We start from the raw sequence: 22,555 nt of genomic DNA on the forward strand, positions 1-22,555 counted from the left end.
TGACTACAAAAAAACTTACCTGGAATATTCACAAAAATGCACATGGACATGAAAGCCTCCATAGCTTTAGAAAAAGCATGAACTATTATTTGTATTTGCTAATGGACAATTGCAGCCTTCTATGCAAATAGCCTCATTAGGCTAAATAGGGCTTACTAGAGGTAACCTATTGTGTCCTTTTAATGAAGACAGCGGCCAGGAAATCAGCGGTGTTTGTAAAACTGACACTCATCATAGCCAGACCTCTTTACTTAAAGCCTGTTTAAAAACTCTTAAACCTTTGCAGTATGCATTATATTGGGCAAAAGTTTGTGGACACCTGACCAACACTTACAATCATATGGCCAAAAGAATATGGATACCCCTCAAAATTAGTTCAGTTATTTCCAGGGAAGGTTAGTGTTAATAATACAGTATGCAAAGACATTTTAGACAGTTGTGTGTTCAACTTTGTGACAACAGTGTGAGGAAGACCCCCTGTTCCAGAATGACTGTACAAAGCTAGGTCTGTTTGGTGTGATGAGTTGGGAGTGGAGTGACCTGCATAAAGCCTTGACCAATGCCAAGCATAAGCCATATCTTCTTGTCCAACATCAAAAAATGATCTTCTGGCAGAGTGGGTACTAATTCCCAGAAACGCAATCCAAAATCTTGTGGGAAACCTTCCTAGAAGAGGGAGGATTTTTTAGTTGTAAAGAGGGAAGCCAACTATCGATTCGTACAGATTTGAAATGGGAGGAAATGGGTTGAAATGGGATGTCCAACAAGCTCATATAGGTAAGATGGTCAGGTACCCAAAAAGTTTTGGCAACATAATATGTTTTTATAGTGTATATCTGATCGCCAGTAGCTGGTGTTTTATATAAACCAAGCTGTAATTTAAAGTAGACCTATCATCAAATATATTCAATATGTATATACAGTATATATGTGTGGGTAGCACTTACAGGTATTAACTCTCACAAAGACCACAGCACTCCCTCTTAAAATGTCTTTACTTGTTAAGGAGGTTTTTTAGGTTTACATAGGATAACAGAGATCAGAATTAAACCAACACAATCAGGCGTAAACAGAGTTGGTGAAGCATGGTATAGTGCAGTCCACCAGCTAACATGGGTTTGCAGTAGGTGGTAGGATAAACTTGTAGCTGGACTAATGTGGTGAACATTGTAAGAATACAAAAAGTAACAGCTGGGATACAAATAAGGTAAAGATATCTGGGGACAGTAGGATGGGGTTTAGTCTGGGGAGATGAAGCTTGTATTGTACAGAGTGGGGGGAGCTCCACGTCCAGAGAGGAGGGAAAGAGAAGAGAGAGAGAAGGAAGAAAGGAAGTGAGTCCATGGAGATGGTCCGGTCGCCAGCGCAGTGCTTAGTAGGGGCGGTGGGGTGATTACTACCATGGCACAAGGACAGTTAGGTCTAAAGTTGGTGGTAAACAGTGCGTGATCCAGGGTTTCCAGATTCAGTCAAACTTGGAGATTTGATCTTTTTCCATGGCATCCCTCTCAAAGTGGTTGTATACCCATTTTTTAAATTTTTACCTACAGATAAGCCTATATTAAGGCTTACCTGTAGGTAAAATTAATATCTCCTGAACCTGTACGGTTTATGAGATATTCACTTTGTATGCAGCTGCTGATGTCAGAGGCACATGCACTGTGTATGCCTTGGCAGGAAGAAGACTCATCACGGCTCCGGCCACTCACAGCGCTGGTGCCACGAACCCGGAAGACACGTCGAGTGCAAAATGTCAGCTCCCTCGGCGTGGACCGGCCTGCGATACAGGGACCTCGTTCTTTTTTCTAAGGGTATACAACTGCTTTAACCACTTCATTACTAGCGTATAGTAAAATGACATCCACAGATGGGATCTCCCATCCTGGGTGGACATCATATGATGGCCTGGGCTTCCCGGCCGACGGACTTCCCGGGCGTTGCTCGGGACCCGGTGCGTGTGCCCAGCGGCCACGATGTCCGCCGGGCACCCGTGATTGCCGGTTAACCGGGCAGGACCGTGGATCTGTGTGTGTAAACACACAGATCCACGTCCTGTCAGTTGAGAGGAGACCAACCTGTGTTCCCAGTACAGAGGAACACCGATCGGTCTCCTCCCCTTGTGTGTCCCCTCCCCCTACAGTTATAATCACTCTCCTAGGAAACACATTTAATCCTTCGTCTCCCCCTAGTGGTTAACCCCTTCCCTGCCTGTCACATTTATACAGTAATCAATGCAATTTTATAGCATTGATCGCTGTATAAATGTTAATGGTGCCAAAAATGTGTCAAAAGTGTCCGATGTGTCCGCCATAATGTCGCAGTCACGAAAAAAAATCACGATCGCTGCTATTACTAGTAAAAAAAAAATAAATATTTTTTTTTTTAAATGCCATAAATCTATCCCATATTTTGTAGACGCTATAACTTTTGCGCAAACCAATCAATATATGCTTATTGCGATTTTTTTTTTTTACCAAAAATATGTAGAAGAATACGTATCGACCGAAACTGAGGAAAAAAACTGTTTTTTTAAAAAAAAAATTGGGATATTTATTATAGCAAAAAGTAAAAAATATTGTGTTTTTTTTTTAAATTGTCGCACTTCTTTTGTTTATAGCGCAAAAAATAAAAACCGTAGAGGTGATCAAATACCACCAAAAGAAAGCTCTATTTGTGGGGAAAAAAGGATGTCAATTTTGTTGGGTACAATGTCGCACGACCACGCAATTGTCGTTTAAAGTGTGACAGCGCTGAAAACTAAAAATTGGTCTGGGAAGGAAGGGGGTGAAAATGCCCTGTATTGAAGCGGTTAAAATGTGTTTATCTATGCTTATTTCCGGAAGGATATGACCATCTTTGTTTGGGCATTATCCAGTGTCAGCATTTACTTCCTGGACTGAGCTGCTGGCTCAGAGATAACACAGTACTTAAATCATGGTACTTGTATAGATTTTGTTTGTGTTGACAAATGTCTGACAAAGATCAGTCCCCTTGCTGTAGCCTCTTACCTTGAGTCTTGCTACAAAGTTACAATGTACAGTCTGATTGCTGGGGCGAAGAAACAGGAAATGCTTCCTTCAGCCTACATCAGGCTGATGGCATCATCTCAGATTAGGCTAAGCCACCTGACTGAAGCCCAAGGACTGCTGTTTTCTTAAAAATGATACTGTTATACAGCATATTGTTATATCAGAATTATATTTTTTTGCTGTTCTGTTGAATAAAATGCTTATTTGTAAAGCCCAGCTAATGGACTTAAAGGGGCAGCAGCCACATGGCCCAGGCTATTTAAAAGTCACCCACTGCTGTTGGCGGTCTCTAGCCACAGGATTGGATGGGGAAAGCAGTGAAAGGAGGCTGTAAGCCCCCCCACCACCTGACAGAGAGTATGATTGAAGTGAAGAAAGCCTGAGCTGGACACAGGCTCCTGGGAGAAAGCAAGAGGAGAGAATCAGAGAAGCCCACAGTGCTGCAGTGCCTGATGCCTTCTTTGCCTGGCTGGTTTTGAAAGGTGAGCTGTGCAGAGGCACAATAGAGGTTCTATGCTGCTGGGTAGGTAGCTGTACTGAGCAAGGATCTGTGTTGCGCTACTCAGAGGCTGCTGCACGGTCCAAGTAGAAGGTGGCACTGAGAAGGCTACATGGGGGACTGTGGCTGCTGCTGGACAAGTACATGGTGTGCAGGGCTGCTGAGAGACTGCTACTACTGCTGGGCTGCCTGTGTGAGGATTCAGCTGATCCGAGAGACTGCAGCTTCTTCGCTCATCTTGGTGAGAGACTATGCTGATCTGGGCAGAGGCGGTGCCTGTTACTGACCTTTGTAGAGAGGACTCAAAAATCTGCCACTGTGGTGGGAGCCCTCCTGCCACTAACTTTTTCAGTTGCCTGTTAAGATTGTGTTGCCTTTTGTGAGGATTACAATTGACCCTTTTCCTTTGGAAACACTCTTACCCATTTGGGATTACAAAACAGTATTAAGTGCTCCACCAAAGACAACAAGTCCCAATGCCAGCAGGACTACTGTTTAGCACTACTGCCAGTAGGGTGGGCTAGGACTCAGATTTTTCGGGGTTAGGCCTCTGGCTATCTATTTAGTAAGTGTATAAATATTGGGTTATTGGATTGTGTTACCATTATGCTGTATAAATACTGCATTGTGGCATTGTAATTTTGTATTTTTGTTAAAATCTCAATTTCTTTCAGTCAGGGTAAGAGGACTTTAAAACATGGATGAGTCAAGCCTATCTCAAGCCCAAGAGGAGTGGGGTATCCCTAAGTGCTGAGGAAGCAAAGAATTACCAACAGTCTGAGAGCACTTGCTGTAAAATTGGTTTGCAACTTAAAGGCTCTGTACGGTGTATACTGGTGGGTCAAAAGTTTTCTGGAGGCTCCTTTCCCATAGTGCCTGTTTAAGCGGAAGCCATCTACAGGGCCGTTCTCTACCCAGGTGCACAAGTGTCCCTGTTGTACACAGACTTTTATGACAAACAGCTTAAACACCTGCTTCTGCAGAATTAGAAGATCTAAAACTCTAGGACATTGAACTCAAGTAGTTGTCCTATGACTGATCCTCAATCAAGAGACCATTCCAGACCAGTACGCCACCCCATGTATAGAAGACATTCTGCAATGTCTGTATTGGGCAGAGTGGTTTAGCATTCTGAACTTGAGGAGCGAATACCACCAGAGGACCTAGAGAAAACCATCTTCACTAGCCCGCTGGCTTTCTACAAGTACAACAGGAAGCATCAAGGACTGTCTGGAGCTTGTATATCTAGATGATATTATTGCCTCTGTATGGGCACTGGAAGAGCAGAAAGAACGAATTGAGAAAGTGCTACAATGAATTCAGGAAGAGGAGACACCATTCCTGAGATTTTTCTCCTACTACTGAAAGTTTGTAGAGGGAATCAGTAAGGCAGTTCAATCCCTCAATGAACAACTGAGTAACGAAGAGGAGGAAGATGACTTAAAGTCATCAGACCAGGCCCATCAAGTCAAGAGGCCTAGAAAGCTATGGGAATCAATAGAGGAAGAGTGATCTGACTGGTTTTAATAAGCTTTCAAACAGCTAAAATGGAGCCTGACTCACACTCAAGTCTCAGTCTTCTGTCATGCGAATTGGATGTGGGGAAACCCACGTCCAATTTGCATTGGTATGAACCCAGCCTAACTAATTATTGAAGTACTCCATAAATTCTGTTAAAGGTATCTCCTGATGCACAATGAAAATCACATTGTCTTTGTAACAAGAAAAGAACCTTGCTTGGCCTCTAAAATGGCTGGCATCTCTGTAGACATGGTACTCCTCCTAACAACCCATATAAAGGTTGTCATAGGTTGGTGCAAACTTTTCACCCTTGGAAGCACCATGTCTCTGAGGCTGGGTTAACACTTGCAGCGGCCATGGGTCACTGCAGGGGGTCAGGTGCATCTCTGTTCACCATTTCAGTTGCAAATCAGGTCTGAATTTTTGCAAGAATTCACACCTGCAATAGAGCCAAAGACGCACAGGACCCTTTTCCAGTGCGCTCCGCGGCCACCCCGAAGCTGTGTGAACCGGCTCTATTGAGAGTTGGTCACAGTCTGTCCTGTGAATTTGATGTGGGGAATTGCAGCCTCAAGGTGCAAAAATTGTCAAACAACAAAAAATTCAGCATTGTGTGACTGCTTCTAAGAAAAAAGTGATTCAAATCAGCTAAATATTTAGTATAGCAGTCCAAAAGATGTTTTTAAGCCTGTAAACCTAAACCATGGGGTATACAAAAATTCACCTTGATAATCATCAGCCCCCTTGTCTGCATTATTAATAACGATAGCTGGATTAACCCTAAGAAAACGTAGAATCCCACATTTTTTGAGATTCTGTTTCCAATGGGTTGTAACTATACTCACCTTTTTTAGCTATTGCAACTAGATCTTGTTTCACAAGCTTCTGAAATATTACCATTTACTCAACCCTGTCCTGTATAGGGTAGAATCAAGATTGAATTTAGATATAATGGATTTAATGGACCCTAACTTTGGGTAGATGTTATTTTTGTGTTAAATCTAGCTATTACTATCTAATTTGCTAATATCATGTAATAAACATAAATCACGAAAATCCAACTCATAGGAATTAGATTCATGAGTGATATCTATTCTAGTGTCAGACACATCATGCCTCTACCAAGTACTGGGAAAGTGCTGCTCCGTGTCTTTCCAGGAGAAATGATTAATATTCACTAGTGAAAAAAACAGATCAAAATAGCAAGTAGAAGCAAAACTATGTAAAGAGCAGACTCATCTTGTGAAGTGGAAATATAATCTGAATGATTTATATCATAACTGCTTCTCCTTGCATTAATAGGAAATCCTGATATTTCCTGTTGCATTTTTTCCTTCTCCTAAATTGCCTACTGGACCAACTCACTTCTCTCTCTCTGGTGTATCTCTCTGATGCTCAGATACAGTTCCACTATCAATGGAAAAATTGTGCATGGTGTAATAAAAAATATACCCCTCTTGAAGTGGGCAGCCATATACAAGAAAAAATAATATTTGTATGCGGCAGAATTTTAAATCAAGACAGACAATAATCGGCTCACTTACCTGCTTATGGCAGCCAAGCTAGACACTACAGGATATCGGTGGGTAGCAGCTCTATCAGGATTTCTCTTCAGTCTGAAATACCATCCAGGACTGGGAAACAGAGATGCTGACACCCTGAAGTCCACATGGCATTGAGGCCTCCACAGATGAATAGACTTAGCTGTAGCCAGAAGGTATCCAAGCCCCAAAGACAGACAGGGGCCAAAGACATTGGTTCACTGCTGCAGGTGTCCCAAAGATCTACTGTAACTTAACTCAAGCACAAGATGGAGACATGTCTACTACCACCAAGAAAAACTTGAGGAAGGACCAAGAAGCAGGTCCCATCTGTAATCTGCCTTTGAAAGATTTAGAAAGATATTGCCCAGAGAACTGCTGACAAACAATCACAAAGAGTGGGATTGGTTACAATTGCAAGACAGCATGACATGAAGCGATGGTTCCTTCACAAAAAGCATATAATTACAGTATTAACAGCCTTGCTAATGATAAATAGATGGCCAAGATAAACATGGTCACCTGGAACCAGAAAGGACTGGTTAGGCTGGTTAAAGGTGGTTCTACTTGCCATGCATGAGAGCTGAAGTTGAAAGCTACTATCATTCCTGTCTGTGTTATATACAGAGGACAGCTCTGCCCCCCAGAGCTGCCCCAATGGATTATCCCCAAAGTCAAGATCCCATAAACTACTCGAGAACTCTTAGGCCTGAAGCTCCAGAGTTTGTGCTTCAGGCAAGAGAAGAAGAGGGGAACTCAGCTGAGCCAATCGGATAGGTGGAAGAACTCTCTCCACCAACCCTTGAGCCTAAAAAGGAACATTCTACATCAGAGGCATCTAAATCCACTAACAAAGGGCCAAGAGATTGGTAACCAGGGAACGGTTTGGAAGAAGTCGTCACCACAGAGAAAAGACTTTCTTATGCCCATTTCCCGACACACTTTGGTGGGAGTACCCCCTGCCTACACCTTTTGTAAGATGTTATAAAATAAGTTTATCCTCAAAAACAAAGTGTTTAATTTTTGAACTCGTTTTTTTTACTTAATGCCATGTACACGGTTTGGTTACTTTTTGATGTACAAATACTGATTCTTTGTGGGACAAAGGACTTTTGGTGGGGGGGAGTGTGAAGCTTGACCAGCAGCCTTAAGTGGTGGCAGCTGCACAGCCTGGGCTTTTCAGAGGCTCTTGACACTTTAATAAAGCCCCTTTTTTAAGCCTCAAGTGTGTTGGTAGATTTTGGGGCAGGTCTTCACTGAAGCAGAACAGAAGAACATTAACAATACATCTATAACACTTGTCATATATTTATTGAGTGGTATAATGAGGAATAATAAATGATAACACAGATACACAACCGTGGAATATTTATAATACATTTTATATAGCATTTGTTTTTATGTATATAAAGTGAAAAGATTACTCACCTCCCGATGAGGTTCAAATGGGCAGCCAGGAAGTCTTGTTGTGGTAATGGTTGTTGCAGTATTTGTGCTAGTTTTTCCTGATGTTGTAGTGGTTTCTGGAGTTGTGGTAGTAGTTGTAGTAGTGGTTGTTGGTGGTGTTGTGGATTCAGTTGTGGTTGTGGTGGGTGTTGTAGTAGTTGTGGTAGTAGTTGGTGGTGTTGTGGATTCAGTTGTGGTTGTAGTGGGTGTTGTAGTCGTTGTGGTAGTAGTTGTTGGTGTTGTGGATTTTGTTGTAGTAGGGGTTTCTGTTGTTGTGGTGGGTGTTGTAGTAGTGGTGGTAGTAGTTGTAGTAGTGGTTGTTGGTGTTGTTGTAGTAGGGGTTTCTGTTGTGGATTCAGTTGTGGTAGGGGTTCCTGTTGTTGTTGATCCAGTTGTGGTTGTAGTGGGAGTTGTAGTAGTTGTGGTAGTAGTTGGTGGTGTTGTGGATTCTGTTGTAGTAGGGGTTCCTGTTGTTGTTGATCCAGTTGTGGTCGTGGAGGGTGTTGTAGTAGTTGTGGTAGTAGTTGGTGGTGTTGTGGATTCTGTTGTAGTAGGGGTTGTTGTTGATCCAGTTGTGGTTGTGGTGGGTGTTGTAGTAGCTGTGGTCGTAGTTGTAGTAGTGGTTGTTGGTGTTGTTGTGGTTTCTGTTGTAGTAGACGTTGGTGTTGTGGATTTAGTTGTGGTTGTGGTGGGTGTTGTAGTAGCTGTGGTAGTAGTTGGTGGGGTTGTGGATTCTGTTGTAGTAGGGGTTTCTGTTGTTGTTGATCCAGTTGTGGTTGTAGTGGATGTTGTAGTAGTTGTGGTAGTAGTTGGTGGTGTTGTGGATTCTGTTGTAGTAGGGGGTTCTGTTGTTGTGGTTGTGGTGGGTGTTGTAGTAGCTGTGGTTGTGGTTTCTGTTGTAGTAGACGTTGGTGTTGTGGATTCAGTTGTGGTTGTAGTGGGTGTTGTAGTCGTTGTGGTAGTAGTTGGTGGTGTTGTGGATTCTGTTGTAGTAGGGGTTCCTGTTGTTGTTGATCCAGTTGTGGTTGTGGTGGGTGTTGTAGTAGTTGTGGTAGTAGTTGTAGTAGTGGTTGTTGGTGTTGTTGTAGTAGGGGTTTCTGTTGTTGTGGATTCAGTTGTAGTAGTGGTTCCTGTTGTTGTTGATCCAGTTGTGGTTGTGGTGGGTGTTGTAGTAGTTGTTGTAGTAGTCGTTGGTGTTGTGGATTCTGTTGTAGTAGGGGTTTCTGTTGTTGTGGATCCAGTTGTGGTTGTGGTGGGTGTTGTAGTAGCTGTTGTAGTAGTGGTTGTTGGTGTTGTTGTAGTAGGGGTTTCTGTTGTTGTGGATCCAGTTGTGGTTGTGGTGGGTGTTGTAGTAGTTGTGGTAGTAGTTGTTGGTGTTGTGGATTTTGTTGTAGTAGGGGGTTCTGTTGTTGTGGTTGTGGTGGGTGTTGTAGTAGCTGTGGTAGTAGCTGTAGTAGTGGTTGTTGGTGTTGTTGTAGTAGGGGTTTCTGTTGTTGTGGATTCAGTTGTAGTAGGGGTTCCTGTTGTTGTTGATCCAGTTGTGGTTGTGGTTGTGGTGGGTGTTGTAGTAGTTGTGGTAGTAGTTGTTGGTGTTGTGGATTTTGTTGTAGTAGGGGGTTCTGTTGTTGTGGTTGTGGTGGGTGTTGTAGTAGCTGTGGTAGTAGTTGTAGTAGTGGTTGTTGGTGTTGTTGTAGTAGGGGTTTCTGTTGTTGTGGATTCAGTTGTAGTAGGGGTTTCTGTTGTTGTGGATCCAGTTGTGGTTGTGGTGGGTGTTGTAGTAGTTGTGGTAGTAGTTGTTGGTGTTGTGGATTTTGTTGTAGTAGGGGGTTCTGTTGTTGTGGTTGTGGTGGGTGTTGTAGTAGCTGTGGTAGTAGCTGTAGTAGTGGTTGTTGGTGTTGTTGTAGTAGGGGTTTCTGTTGTTGTGGATTCAGTTGTAGTAGGGGTTCCTGTTGTTGTTGATCCAGTTGTGGTTGTGGTTGTGGTGGGTGTTGTAGTAGTTGTGGTAGTAGTTGTTGGTGTTGTGGATTTTGTTGTAGTAGGGGGTTCTGTTGTTGTGGTTGTGGTGGGTGTTGTAGTAGCTGTGGTAGTAGTTGTAGTAGTGGTTGTTGGTGTTGTTGTAGTAGGGGTTTCTGTTGTTGTGGATTCAGTTGTGGTAGGGGTTCCTGTTGTTGTTGATCCAGTTGTGGTTGTGGTTGTGGTGGGTGTTGTAGTAGTTGTGGTAGTAGTTGTTGGTGTTGTGGATTTTGTTGTAGTAGGGGGTTCTGTTGTTGTGGTTGTGGTGGGTGTTGTAGTAGCTGTGGTAGTAGTTGTAGTAGTGGTTGTTGGTGTTGTTGTAGTAGGGGTTTCTGTTGTTGTGGATTCAGTTGTAGTAGGGGTTTCTGTTGTTGTGGATCCAGTTGTGGTTGTGGTGGGTGTTGTAGTAGTTGTGGTAGTAGTTGTTGGTGTTGTGGATTCAGTTGTAGTAGGGGTTTCTGTTGTTGTGGATTCAGTTGTGGTTGTGGTTACAGAAGTTGTAGTCGTTGTAGGAGCTGTAAGAAATCAAAAGATAAGTTAGTAAAACACACTCAGATTCATGATGTTTCCAGTTGTAATAGATACATTTTGTGTTCAAACTATTTTAACCTACTGAAAGTCCAGCTTTATAATATTGACTTAGGCCCCTTACACATGGGGGGGGGGGCTCCATTGGAGTCTGCCTGCTTAGTGGGGAATGTGTTCGCTGATCCCTGGTGAGAAGGCTAGTGTATGGTCTGTGTCCACTCCACTTATGCAGAGCAGACACAGACACAGCCCAATCTCCTCTAAGGGTCCTTTCACACTGGGGCGGTTTGCAGGCGCTATTGCCCTAATAATAGCGCCTGCAAACCGACCCGAAAGTGTTGCTGCTTTCAGTCCAGTGTGAAAGCCCCGAGGGCTTTCACACTGGAGCGATGCGCTGGCAGGACGGTAAAAAAAGTCCTGCCAGCAGCATCTTCGGAGCGGTCAAGGAGCGGAGTGTATACTGCTCCTTCACCGCTCCTGCCCATTGAAATCAATGGGACGGCGCGACTATACCGCCGGCAAAGCGCCTCCGCAGAGGCGCTTTGCTGTGGTTTTAACCCGTTCTCGGCCGCTAGCAGGGGGGTAAAACCGCCCCGCTAGCGGCCGCATACTGACGGTAAAGCGCCGCTTACAATAGCGGCACTTTACCGCCGACAACGCCCCCGCCCCAGTGTGAAAGGACCCTAAGGGAGTTTGGATGTAAACAGACTGCCTGTCCATTTACACCTGACTGCCATCCGATCCGAACCACCAGATGGATAGAGAACAGATCCCCATCAGTCTGTTTTTTGCAGATAGAATCAGAACGGATTTTGGCAGGTGACAACGGACACATGTCTATTGACACCCGCAGCTCCATAGAGGAGACTAGAGGGTGCGATTGTGACCGCCTGAAAAACTGACATGCAGACCTAACTGGTCTGCTAGTGTGGAAGTGGCCTGACATGACGAACACAATATTTATAAATCCCAACCCCTATTGTCATGATTAAAGTAACTGAATGGCATTTTGCTTGCCAAAGCACATTGGGGTTGATTTACTGAAATTGAAGTGTGCAAAATCTGGTGCAGCTGTGCATAGGAACCAATCAGCTTCCAGGTTTTATTGCCAAAGCTTAACTGAACCAGCTGAAGTTAAAAGCTGACTGGCTAAAATGTACAGCATCACCTGATTTTTTTGCACTCTCAAGTTTTAGTAGATCAACCCCACTATGTCACAAACTGGCTTTTTTTTTTTCATAAAATACTATTTTCACTTTTTTCATCCTTTGTTGCATGCTAGTACTGCAAACCTTTTGCAACTTTTTTTGTAGCCATATCTTGTTTCCATGTCTGTACGCCATCAGCTGTTGCACTTCATTTATCAAGGAATGTTTCCTAAGGTGACAGCAGTGGATCATACCCATACAATAAGAGATTATTTGCCATAGTGACAACATGAGAACAATTGGTAGACAAGAAGAGAGTGCTCTCATCCTCTAACAGGAAGTGCCTACACAAGGACCTTCACGCCAAACTCACCAGGTATTATTTTAATGACAGCTGCAGATTGAAACATGTTGAACCTGACTTTTGATATTGTTTTACAATGCTAAAGCTTACATGAGATTTTAGTGATTTAACCACATGCCGACCGCATGCCGTCGTTTGACAGGGCAGAATGGCTCCCCTGCGCGAATCGCTTTAAGGGGTATAGGGGGCGCACGCGCGCCGCGTCACTGAGGAGCCAATGTGTGTGCCCAGCCGATGTGTGTGCCCGATATTCGCCAAACAGCTGCGATCGCTTGTGACAGAGCAGTAAACACACAAATCTATGTCCTGTCAGGGGAGAGGAGACAGATTGTGTGTTCTTAGTGTATAGGAACACCAATTGGTCTCCTCCCCAAGTCAGTCCCATCCCCCCACAGTTAGAACACACAGTGAGGGAACACATTTAACTCCTTGATCACCCCCTAGTGTTAACCCCTTCCCTGCCAGTGACATTTATAAAGTAATCAGTGGCTATTTATAGCACTGATCGCTGTATAACCACTTGCTTACTTGGCACTTAAACCCACCTCCTGTCCAGACCGATTTTCAGCTTTCAGCGCTGACGCAATTTGAATGACAATTGCACAGTCATACAACACTGTACCCAAATTGAATTTTTACCATTTTTTCCCCACAAATAGCTTTCTTTTGGTGGCATTTGATCACCTCTGAGGTTTTTATTTTTTGTTAAAAAAATGTAAAAAGACCGAATTTTAAATTTTTTTTTTTTTATATATTTTGTTATAAAAATTTTAAAACGGGTAATTTTTCTCCTTCATTGATGTACGCTGATGAGGCGGCACTGATGGGCACCGATAGGTGGCAGTATTGGGCACTGATGGGTGGCAGTGATGGGCATTGATGGGTGGCAATAATGGGCACTGATCGGTTACACTGATAGGCAGCACTGCTAGGTGTCACTGATTGGCACCACTGGTGGGCATTGAGGTGGCACTGGTGGGCACTGTGGGCACTGTCAAGTGGCAATTGCAGGTGGCACAGATGAGGCATAATTGCCTCTTCCTCTTCAGGACCGATGTCCCTTGCAGATGAGCCGTTGATTGGCTTTTTTTTCTCCACACGCTGTCAGCATGAGGAAAAAAAAAAAACGATTATAGAACTTTTGTTTACATCATGTGATCAGCTGTCACTGGCTGACAGCTGATCACATGGTAAGGGGCTGGGACTGGTCCCTTACTCGGATCGGTGATCACCCGAGTCTCAGTGACTTGGTGATCACAGCGCTCTCAGCGCGCTCCGCGCGCGTCCAGGGGAGGCCGTCATATGACGGCCTCCCGGAAATTCAGGTCCGCGCTGTGGCCGTCATTCGGCTATAGCACAGACGTCAAGTGGTTAAATGTCAATGGTTTCAAAAAAGTGTCAAAAAAGTGTTTGATCTGTCCGCCGCAATGTCACAGTCCTGAAAAAAATCGCAGATCGCTGCCATTACTAGTAAAAAAATAATAATAAAAATGCCATAAATCAATAACCTATTTTGTAGGCGCTATAACTTTTGCGCAAACCAATCAATACGCTTATTGCTGGGGTTTTTTTTAATCAAAAATATGTAGAAGAATACATATCTGCCTAAACTGAGGTAACATTTTTTTTTTTTTAATTGGGATATTTATTATAACAAAAATAAAAAATATTGTGTTTTTTTTCAAAATTGTCGCTCTTTTTTTGTTTATAGCACAAAAAAAAAAAACGCAGAGGTGATCAAATATCACCAAAAGAAAGCTCTATTTGTGGGAAAAAAAGGACATCAATTTTGTTTGAGTACAACATCACACGACCGCACAATTGTCAGTTAAAGCGACGCAGCGCCGTATTGCAAAAAATGACCTGGTCAGGAAGGGGGTAAATTTTTCCGGGGCTGAAGTGGTTAATTTGCATCTACTGTACTTCAATATTAAAAAAGAATATCTCAGAAAATATTTTTTCTAATTAAAACAATGGAATGGCCTAAATGTAATTTTAACTGCTTTCTATTTTTCCAGGAGGAGAAATCCCCACAACAGGGACACAGATGGCAATAAAAGCATGACAGAAGTTATAACCCTTTCCTACTCTAAACAACAGTAAAAAAAATGTAGCTGGGAATGGTGTATAAAAGCTCCACTCAAGACTTTGTTCTTCCCCTCAATCAACCCCTTCTCACTTTGTTCCCCCACTGCATGTTATGCTTCTTTTTGTTTTTATACTTACCTTATAGAAGCCTTCAGGCAAGAATTGCTGCAGGGTCCAATTCATCTTTGCCTTTTTTTTATGTGTGAAGGTCTCTTATTAACATCTGTATTAGGAATCCCTAGCCATTTGTTTACAATCAGAATGAAGTAGTTGGGTACTGTCATTTGCAGGCAATTTAAAGTGGTTGTAAACGCTTGTGTGTGACTTCTACCTATAGGTAGGCCTAGAATGAGGCTTACCTATAAGTAGTGGAAATATCTCCTAAACATGCGCCATTTAGGAGATATTTCACTTGTAGTGCGCCAATGACATCATCGGCGCATGCGCTGTGAAGAAACGGACCTCCGTGCCGTTTCTTCCCCAGCGTGTGCCATGACTGACAGCTTCCGCGCACATGCGCCGGAGTGACATCACGCGGCTCCGGCCAGTCACAGAGCCGGAGTCCGCGGCCCCGAAAGGAAGAGGGGCGAAGATGGACACGGCCTGCACAGGAGACATCGCGGGCTTCGTTTGCAGGTAAGTGTCACATAATGGGCTAGTATGCAATGCATACTAACCCATTATGCTTTTAATTTGCAGACTATGCAGGGAGCAAAAGAGGAAGTAAAACCCATGAGGGTTTACTTCCTCTTTAAGCTACATTATTTTTTTTTAAGATGTCAGTTTTAATGTAATAGGCTGCATACAATGTACAGATGCACTACTTTACAGGTAGGTTAAGGGCACCCCCCCCCCCCCCCAGGCATGTTATTTGCATTCTCAATGTTGCCCTTAAAGCATTAGTGAAATTTCTGCTCCCCATCAAACAGATTTTTTTTAAATGTTTTGCTTTAATACATGTTCCCCAGGGCAGTGCCCAGTCTGCCAATGCCATTTGTTTGGCAACCACTTTCCTATTGACCTAGATCACGGGTCTCCCAACTTTCAAAAACAAAGGGCCAGTTTACTGTCCTTCAAACTTTAGGGGGGCCGGACTTTGGCCAGTTGGATTAAACAATGGTGTCAGTGGGAGGAATAGTGCCCATCATTGGTGTCAGTGGGTGAATTAATTCCACATCTATGGTGTCAGTGGAAGGAACAGCCCCTTGTCTTTGGTGTCAGTGGAAGGAATAGTCCCTTGTCTTTGATGTCAGTGGAAGGAATAGTGCCTTGTATCATTGGAATGAATGGTGCCCCAAGGGTCAGGTAAAGGCAAGCAAAAGGCCACAGTTTGGAAACGTTTTTTTTTAACATTTGTCTCCAAAGGACTTGAATGGGGTTTGTGTTTGACACCATAAATTTGTTAATGTTCTGTGATTCTGCCTCGAGCTTAAACCCAGGTATGTTTCACTCATCTCTAGTGGAGGCCAGTATGTCCGACCACCCTTCCACTCCAGCAAAGCAGCCTCCATAATTGTCTTCAACATTTAAAACTTCCAGATGTGTCACCCCCTATGTCACTATAGGACTTAGCAGTGACATAGGGATTGGAGAATGGGACCAATGCGCATAGCCATGGGGACGCAGGCATTTGTCGCTCCCAAAAATGACCCTGACAGAAACTGCAACTCTGGAATGGAGGGGTGGTAACACATGCAGACATTTTGTTTGCACTTGTTTTCCATTGACAAGCTGTCCTTTTCAGTACATAGAGACAGAAATAGGATGAAATGTAATAAAGTGTTTTGTTACCTGTTGAAGTAGGCTTAGTGGAAGTAGTAGTTACTTTAGTAGTTGTAGTAGTTTCTGAGGTAACAGGTGTTGTTTCCTCAGGTTCCTCTGTGGTACATGTTGTGGTGCTTGGAGTAATTGTAGTAGTAGTGATAGAAGTTACTTTGCTTGTAGTTGGAATGGATGTGTACGCTTTTGGCATAATGAGTTATTTACAAACCAGTTCAAAAATACAGAACACAGTTAGCATGTATATTTATATAATGCATGTATATATTCATTAATGTATATGTACTGTATGTATATTATTATATATATTATGTATATGTACTGTATGTATATTATTATATATATTATGTATATGTACTGTATGTATATTATTATATATATTATGTATATGGTTGAGAACATATAGTTGCTGCATATTATGTACATGAGTCAAAACAGGCAATGTGCTGCTCTTTTTGCTTTTTTTGTAGGTATTTGGGGAGGGATTTACCGAAAGTGGGGACTATGCACAAGACTAGTAAGCCTCGGTCAGGACCTATACAATTTAATGTGAAATATAAACTTCAAGAGCCAATACATCTACAAATCCATAATCTGTGTCCCTAATATTTTTGTAGGCAGAAAAAGACTTATATTGAAAAGCTGATCATTTCCACGAGGTTTGCCATCTTAAAAATGTGAGATTATTGAAGTGTCCACTGTGGAAATTATTTAAAAAAAAACCTAAATGACCATTCATATTTGCTGCAACCTATAAAAATAATTAGAATTTAGAAGTTACCTGTATGACTTTAACAACAGGATATATGATTGTTTGATGTGGATTATGGTTTTTAATCTTTAGCACTTAAAGACTAAAGGGTTTAGGGTATAACATCATACCCCGCTCACTCCATTCACCCCTTTCACTGTGACAGCAGGCAGGAGATCTGCTCCCCGCACCCGCTGTCTCACTGTAAAAATGGTGCAGCTTTGCGAGGCTCCGTCTGCGCAGCCGCATCATTCGTTCACTGCAATCTGAGAATGAAGAAACTACAAGTCCAGTCTTCCACTATGGCAGATGGCTTGCAGCTCTAAGTGGACTGCGAAGGCACTGATGAGCAGCCTCGTAGTCCATTCACTCGTCCTCCAGCTTTGTAACTGAAAACCTCAGAGCCGGTTCACACTGGGACGACTTGTCAGGCAACTTAGCCGCCTGACAAGTCGCGTTCAGTTCTGTACAATGGAACCATTCTAATAGGAGCGATCCAAGTCGCTCCGACTTAGAAAAAGGTTCCTGTACTACTTTGGGGGCGACTTGAGGCGACTTGCATTGACTTCTATGTAGAAGCCGTTTTGCAAATCGCCGCTGCTGTCGTGTGCAGGTTACCTGAGGCAGTCGCACTGCAAGTCTCGCTGCAAGTCGTGCTGCCTCGGTGTGAACTGGCTCTTACAGAGGTATGGGCACAAAGCTAGAGGGAGAGTATGCAGGACCTGGACATTGCACCTGTGATTCACTGATCACATATTTCTAGGCTCCTCAAGAAAAAAATAATAAATGCACATTTTTTTCTGCAAAAATATGTGCATTTAATATTATTCCTAAAAGGTAAACTTATCCTTTAAAGCAGGGGTCTTCAAACTATGGTCCTCCAGTTTTTCAGAAACTACAACTCCCATCATGCCTAGTCATGTCTGTGAATGTCAGAGTTTTACAATGCCTCATGGGACGTGTAGTTCTGCAACAGCTGGAGGGTCATAGTTTGAAGATCCCTGCTTTAAAGTGTACATCCAGACAAAACTTTTTTTTTTTTAGTCTTAAATGTCCTGTTGGGGACTCTTTTACCTCCACTTTCTGTCCTGATGACATCATTTTACCAGGTAAAAAAAAAATTGTGCTATCCAACTGATACACACATTGCTAATTGTGAACAACAAATCTGCAAAATTTTTTCCGATTACCCATGGATTACCCATGGCTGTAAAAAAAACCTAAAATATCCTATTTGACTTTTTGAAGTCCTAAACGACTGGGGGGTTTGGGCTTGTCCACCTATATTATAGTGCCTTGGTAAGAATTCTTAAATGGACTCAAAGGGGGAGATTTACTAAAACTGGTGCACATAGAATATAGTGCAGCTGTGCATAGTAACCAATCAGCTTCTAGCTTCAGCTTGTCCAATTAAGATTTGATAACAAAATCTAAAAGCTGATTGGTTACTATGCACTGCTGCACCAGATTCAATGTGCACCAGTTTTTGTAAATCTCCCCCATAGTGTGAAGGATAAAATTTGGGTCAAAATTTTACACAAGGTCCTGGCCAGTGGCCAGCGCCAGTAGCTCCAACATTCCAAGTGGGAGTCTTCATATAAAGACAGCAGTAAGCTCCTGTTAGGTGAATTTTTATTGAAGCGGCTGTGTGTACAATACATGTATGAAGGTTAGTACTGAACATGCAGTATCTTACCATTTATTGTATATGTTGACATCCTACTCAATTATATTTTTATTGTAGAATATTTGTGTCCTGCATATTTATACCCCTGATGAAGAATGTAAAAAAATAACACTTTAAACGCATTGGGTATTTCTGTTTTCACTTCAAGTGTTGTCTTTGGACAGAATCAAGCAGGCCTTCCTCATATGTATTAGTTTAGGAATGGTATATGTATGATCTGGCCGCACAAGAATTATTTTATTCATTTTATGTACCAATTTTTGTATGAATAAAGTTTTGATACTTTTATATATAAAGTCTCTCATATATACATATGGCCAGTACAGTCCCATATAGAGGGATAAATATCTATGTTCTATTGTCAATTTAGGGATGTGGGCATGATATGAAGCTCTGAACAACTCTTTATTATATTTATTCCATAATCACTTCTGGACCACCGCTCGCCGATACATACCCTTACTTTGAAGGGGGATATCATTGTTATGGCAGCAGCTAGCTGCCATAACCCCGGTATCCTCTTGTTTGGCTGGCGGTCCGCTTCTAAATAAAAGTGGTCTTTGCGGCAGATTCGCTGCAAGATCACTTTTATCCGCGACGGGAGAGGGCCCCCCGCTGCGCTCCAGTGCCCTCCGCTGCTTACCGGAGCCGTCGGCAGCGTCGGAGGCAATCGGATGCTGTCACTAGCTGGGCATGGAGACGAGTGAGGGGAAGATGGCCCCCACCGTCTCAATGACATTGCAGGGTGGAAACGACGTCAAAACGTCACTTCTGCTCATAGCTCTTAAAGGGACTTTTTTTAAATTCTTTTTTTAAATGACTATTTTTTTTTTTTTATTAGTGCATTTTAGTGTAAATATGAGATCTGAGGTTTTTTTTGAAAAGTAATGGAGGGGACACTAGTTCTGGTGACCTGGTGGGCCCCAAGGGATTCTCTTAATTTGCAGGCATTTCCTTTCACTTCCTCTTTTCACAATGGAATGTACCTGTATGTCCTCCCAGAACAAGGAAGCTCCCGCCCGGCCGTTTACCTGCGGTGCCCAAATGGGAGGTGGTTGAAGTTGACCTAGGATTGGAACACCTGTCAGATTTTTACTGCTATTTGTGGCTCTTGCTGTCCTCATGAAAGCATTTTACTACCCTGTTTCCCCGAAAATAAGGCTTATTTGGGGGGTAGGGCTTATATTGCAGCCATCACCGACAATCACGATAGGTCTTATTTTCGGGGAAACAGGGTAGGTAGAAAGTGTTTAATCCACCTTATACACACACTGACAAGTGTGAAAAATCAATCTATGATCAAAACAAAGTCTTTTCAACAAATCTTTGTGTATTTTTCCATTAATTTGACTCCTCGTGCTTGCAACTACCTTCACCCAAAATTGAAAACAAACTTACCATTTCATTTGCCTTTCTATTTTGAAAATGCAAAAATTGCATATAAGTTCTTCAAACCACAAATCCTTTTAATCTAAAACCTCCAGATGAGACGCTCTCCACCATTAAACAAAGATCTGTGTGCAGTTAGTCATCTGCTCGCATGCTGCTAGAATGCTACATACGAGTATTATTATGCTTGCTGCAAACTTCCAATTGACCTTTGACTGGTGGTAGAGAGCGTCTCTTTGGGAGGAATTCAGAAAGGATCTGCAAGAGAAAATTAAACATTGAGCCTGTTATCAATTTTTGGTAGATGAAGTTGCAAGCATGTGAAGTGGAATTAATGAAAGAAGACATAATTGGGTCTATTTATAAAAAATTTTGGATGAATGTGACAAGCAGATAAATTCTGACTGTGAATTGTTTAAAGAGGGACTGCAGTCTGCTCACATAATTTGCAATAAAAACATCTTTGCCATTCTGAAGCTTCCCTCCAACCACTTTGCATATTATTTTATATATACTGTGATTCTTGAGTTGCCAAATATGCTGCAGAAATCTCCCTCCACTAAGTCTGACTGCATCCATTTTAACTATGAGCAGCTGAAGCTGCAGCCTGTCCACTTCCTGGATTTACACAGACACACAGAGGAACACCTCCAGCTCTGCAGCCTTGCAGCTCTCATTGGCCCTCTTATGACTCATTCCCCCCCCCCCTTCCTGGCAAACTCTTACGAGCTGTGCATGTTGTCATAAGCCTAGGCTAATGACCAGACAAGAAAGAGGTACAGTATTTACTAGCAGAAACAAAAATGTTTTACTATCCAAAGTTAAAACAACAAGGGCAGAATATTTAATAGATGGAAAGTTCAAAAAATGACCGAAGGTCCACTTTAATACAGTGATTTCCTATGATCATCAGTTCAATCCAGTGGCCATAATGCGGTATTTATCCTGACTGAGGTATTTCATAAAAAATATTGCATTATGGCCACTAGATAGAGCTGATCATCATAGAAAATCCCTGTATTATGCTAAATACGGTCAGAATTCATCACATTCATCCCACATTTTTTTTTTTATGAATAGGCCCCAAAGATTTGTTGAAAATACTTTCTTTTGATCGTATATTGAGTGTTCACACCTATCAATGTGTATATCAGGTGGAATGGAGTTAAAAAGACACAAAAATTTTGAAAAGAATTTACTTAGGTCACATATTTATTGTTCACGCTTTTCTATATGTGTTTTATATTTATTATTTTATCAGGGAGATAACACTCAGGGGCACTATCAGGAGCACATCAGTAATTTAATTCTTGCACGGACATCATTCTTTCTCTTAATAATTCTTAATTTCCAAGAAATCCGCCTCCTTACTTGTGTGTCTTAGTTATTTCATTATCTCCAATGGTTGTTACTGCAAGGCTCTTCTGCTTCCCAATTAATTAATCAAGTAATGTGTGGTGATGCTACAGTGTGGTAGCAGGGAGATGAACCATGTAATATAGTTGCTGCTGATTTGCTGCTTTTATTAATAGAGAAGTTTGGGAATCCAAAAAAACAAACATTCATACTCACCTAGTTGACTGCAGCACCGACCCCAGCTGCCCCCCACCACTTCTGCCGGGAACTGAGTGGTCAAAAACTACTGATTGCTCAGTTCTCTGTATTCAGTCTGCAGAGAGGTGGTGACTGTCAGTTAGCAGCTCTCTGCTTTTCCCCTGAAGTTCACACTAGAGCGCCTGGGCTGTTCAAGGGGCGGGAGAGGCTGGCTCAGTCTCCCAGTGGCTTGCAGAGAGGCTGAGCCAACTGCCTGTACAGCCATCTGAGTGGATTCCGACTGTAAAGTCGGGATTGATTCAGCTCCTGGGCCGCATGACTGACGACAGCCAACAGTGGGCTTTAGCATTCTAGTTTTAGAAATAAGTGGACTTCTGTCACCCATAAGAGAAAAATAGTCAAAAGAGCTTTGGCCATACTTCTCCTTTAAATTTCAACAATTAAGAGGATTTGTGTGAAGTGAAATGGAAAAAAAGAAACTCATGAAAACAGTGCATATGGATATAAATAGATTGGGCCTGAAATCAAGAAGGAATCTGAAGAACAGGTTCAGGATAGTTAAGAGTAGCTTCTTACCCTCAAGAGCAGTTTAAAGCTCATTACAAACCTACATTTTGGATTCTCCATGGCCTCCATTATTTAAAGTGGTTCTAAATTTAAGACATTTTTTACTTTAATGCATTTCCTGTACTTATATCCATTCGCAATCCAGCGCTGTGCCCATCTGCAGCAGCGCTCTTCTCTTTCTCTTCTCACAGGACACAGAGGAAGCAGAATAAGCCATTAGCTCTCGCTGCTGTGTATAATTTCCTGTGAGGAAGGCGTGGGGGGGGGGGCCGAGCCGCGCTGTCTGTGTTCATGGACGCACACAGACTGGCTCAGGAGCGTACCCGCACAAGTGCCCCATTGGAGCTGGCTTGCTATGGAGGCACTCGCAGATGTGGAGGAGCAGAGAGCACCAGCAGGTGATCCCAGAAAAGGAGGTAAAAAGCAGGTAAACCTTTTTTAGGAAAAAAAAAATCCTTTAGAACCCCGTTAACCCCCATGGAAAAATGTCACCAAAATCGAAAAATTTTTACCAAAATTTCAGAGAAATGAAATCTCTCAAATGTACACATCACTACTCCTAAGCTTTGCATAGGTGCTTGTTCTGAACAACATACTGGTAATACTTGCTAAATGTCTCAACTCCAACATCACAAAAGTGATCAAGCTACT

General features: G+C 42.5%; 1 protein-coding gene across 1 annotated transcript in view; it reads right to left on the reverse strand.

The window, feature by feature from the left end:
- LOC141112208 (uncharacterized) overlaps positions 1 to 22,555 on the reverse strand; it is a 148,853-nt gene that overhangs the window by 36,177 nt on the left and 90,121 nt on the right. Inside the window, exons 32-33 of the mRNA XM_073604803.1 lie at positions 15,969 to 16,139; positions 8,019 to 10,564 (exon numbers count right to left, since the gene is read on the reverse strand). Coding sequence (XP_073460904.1) covers positions 8,019 to 10,564; positions 15,969 to 16,139 — 2,717 coding nt within the window. The remainder of the gene's footprint in view (positions 1 to 8,018; positions 10,565 to 15,968; positions 16,140 to 22,555) is intronic.

Source organism: Aquarana catesbeiana, linkage group LG11 (assembly GCF_042186555.1).
Source record: "Aquarana catesbeiana isolate 2022-GZ linkage group LG11, ASM4218655v1, whole genome shotgun sequence".
Taxonomy (NCBI): Eukaryota; Metazoa; Chordata; class Amphibia; order Anura; family Ranidae; genus Aquarana; species Aquarana catesbeiana.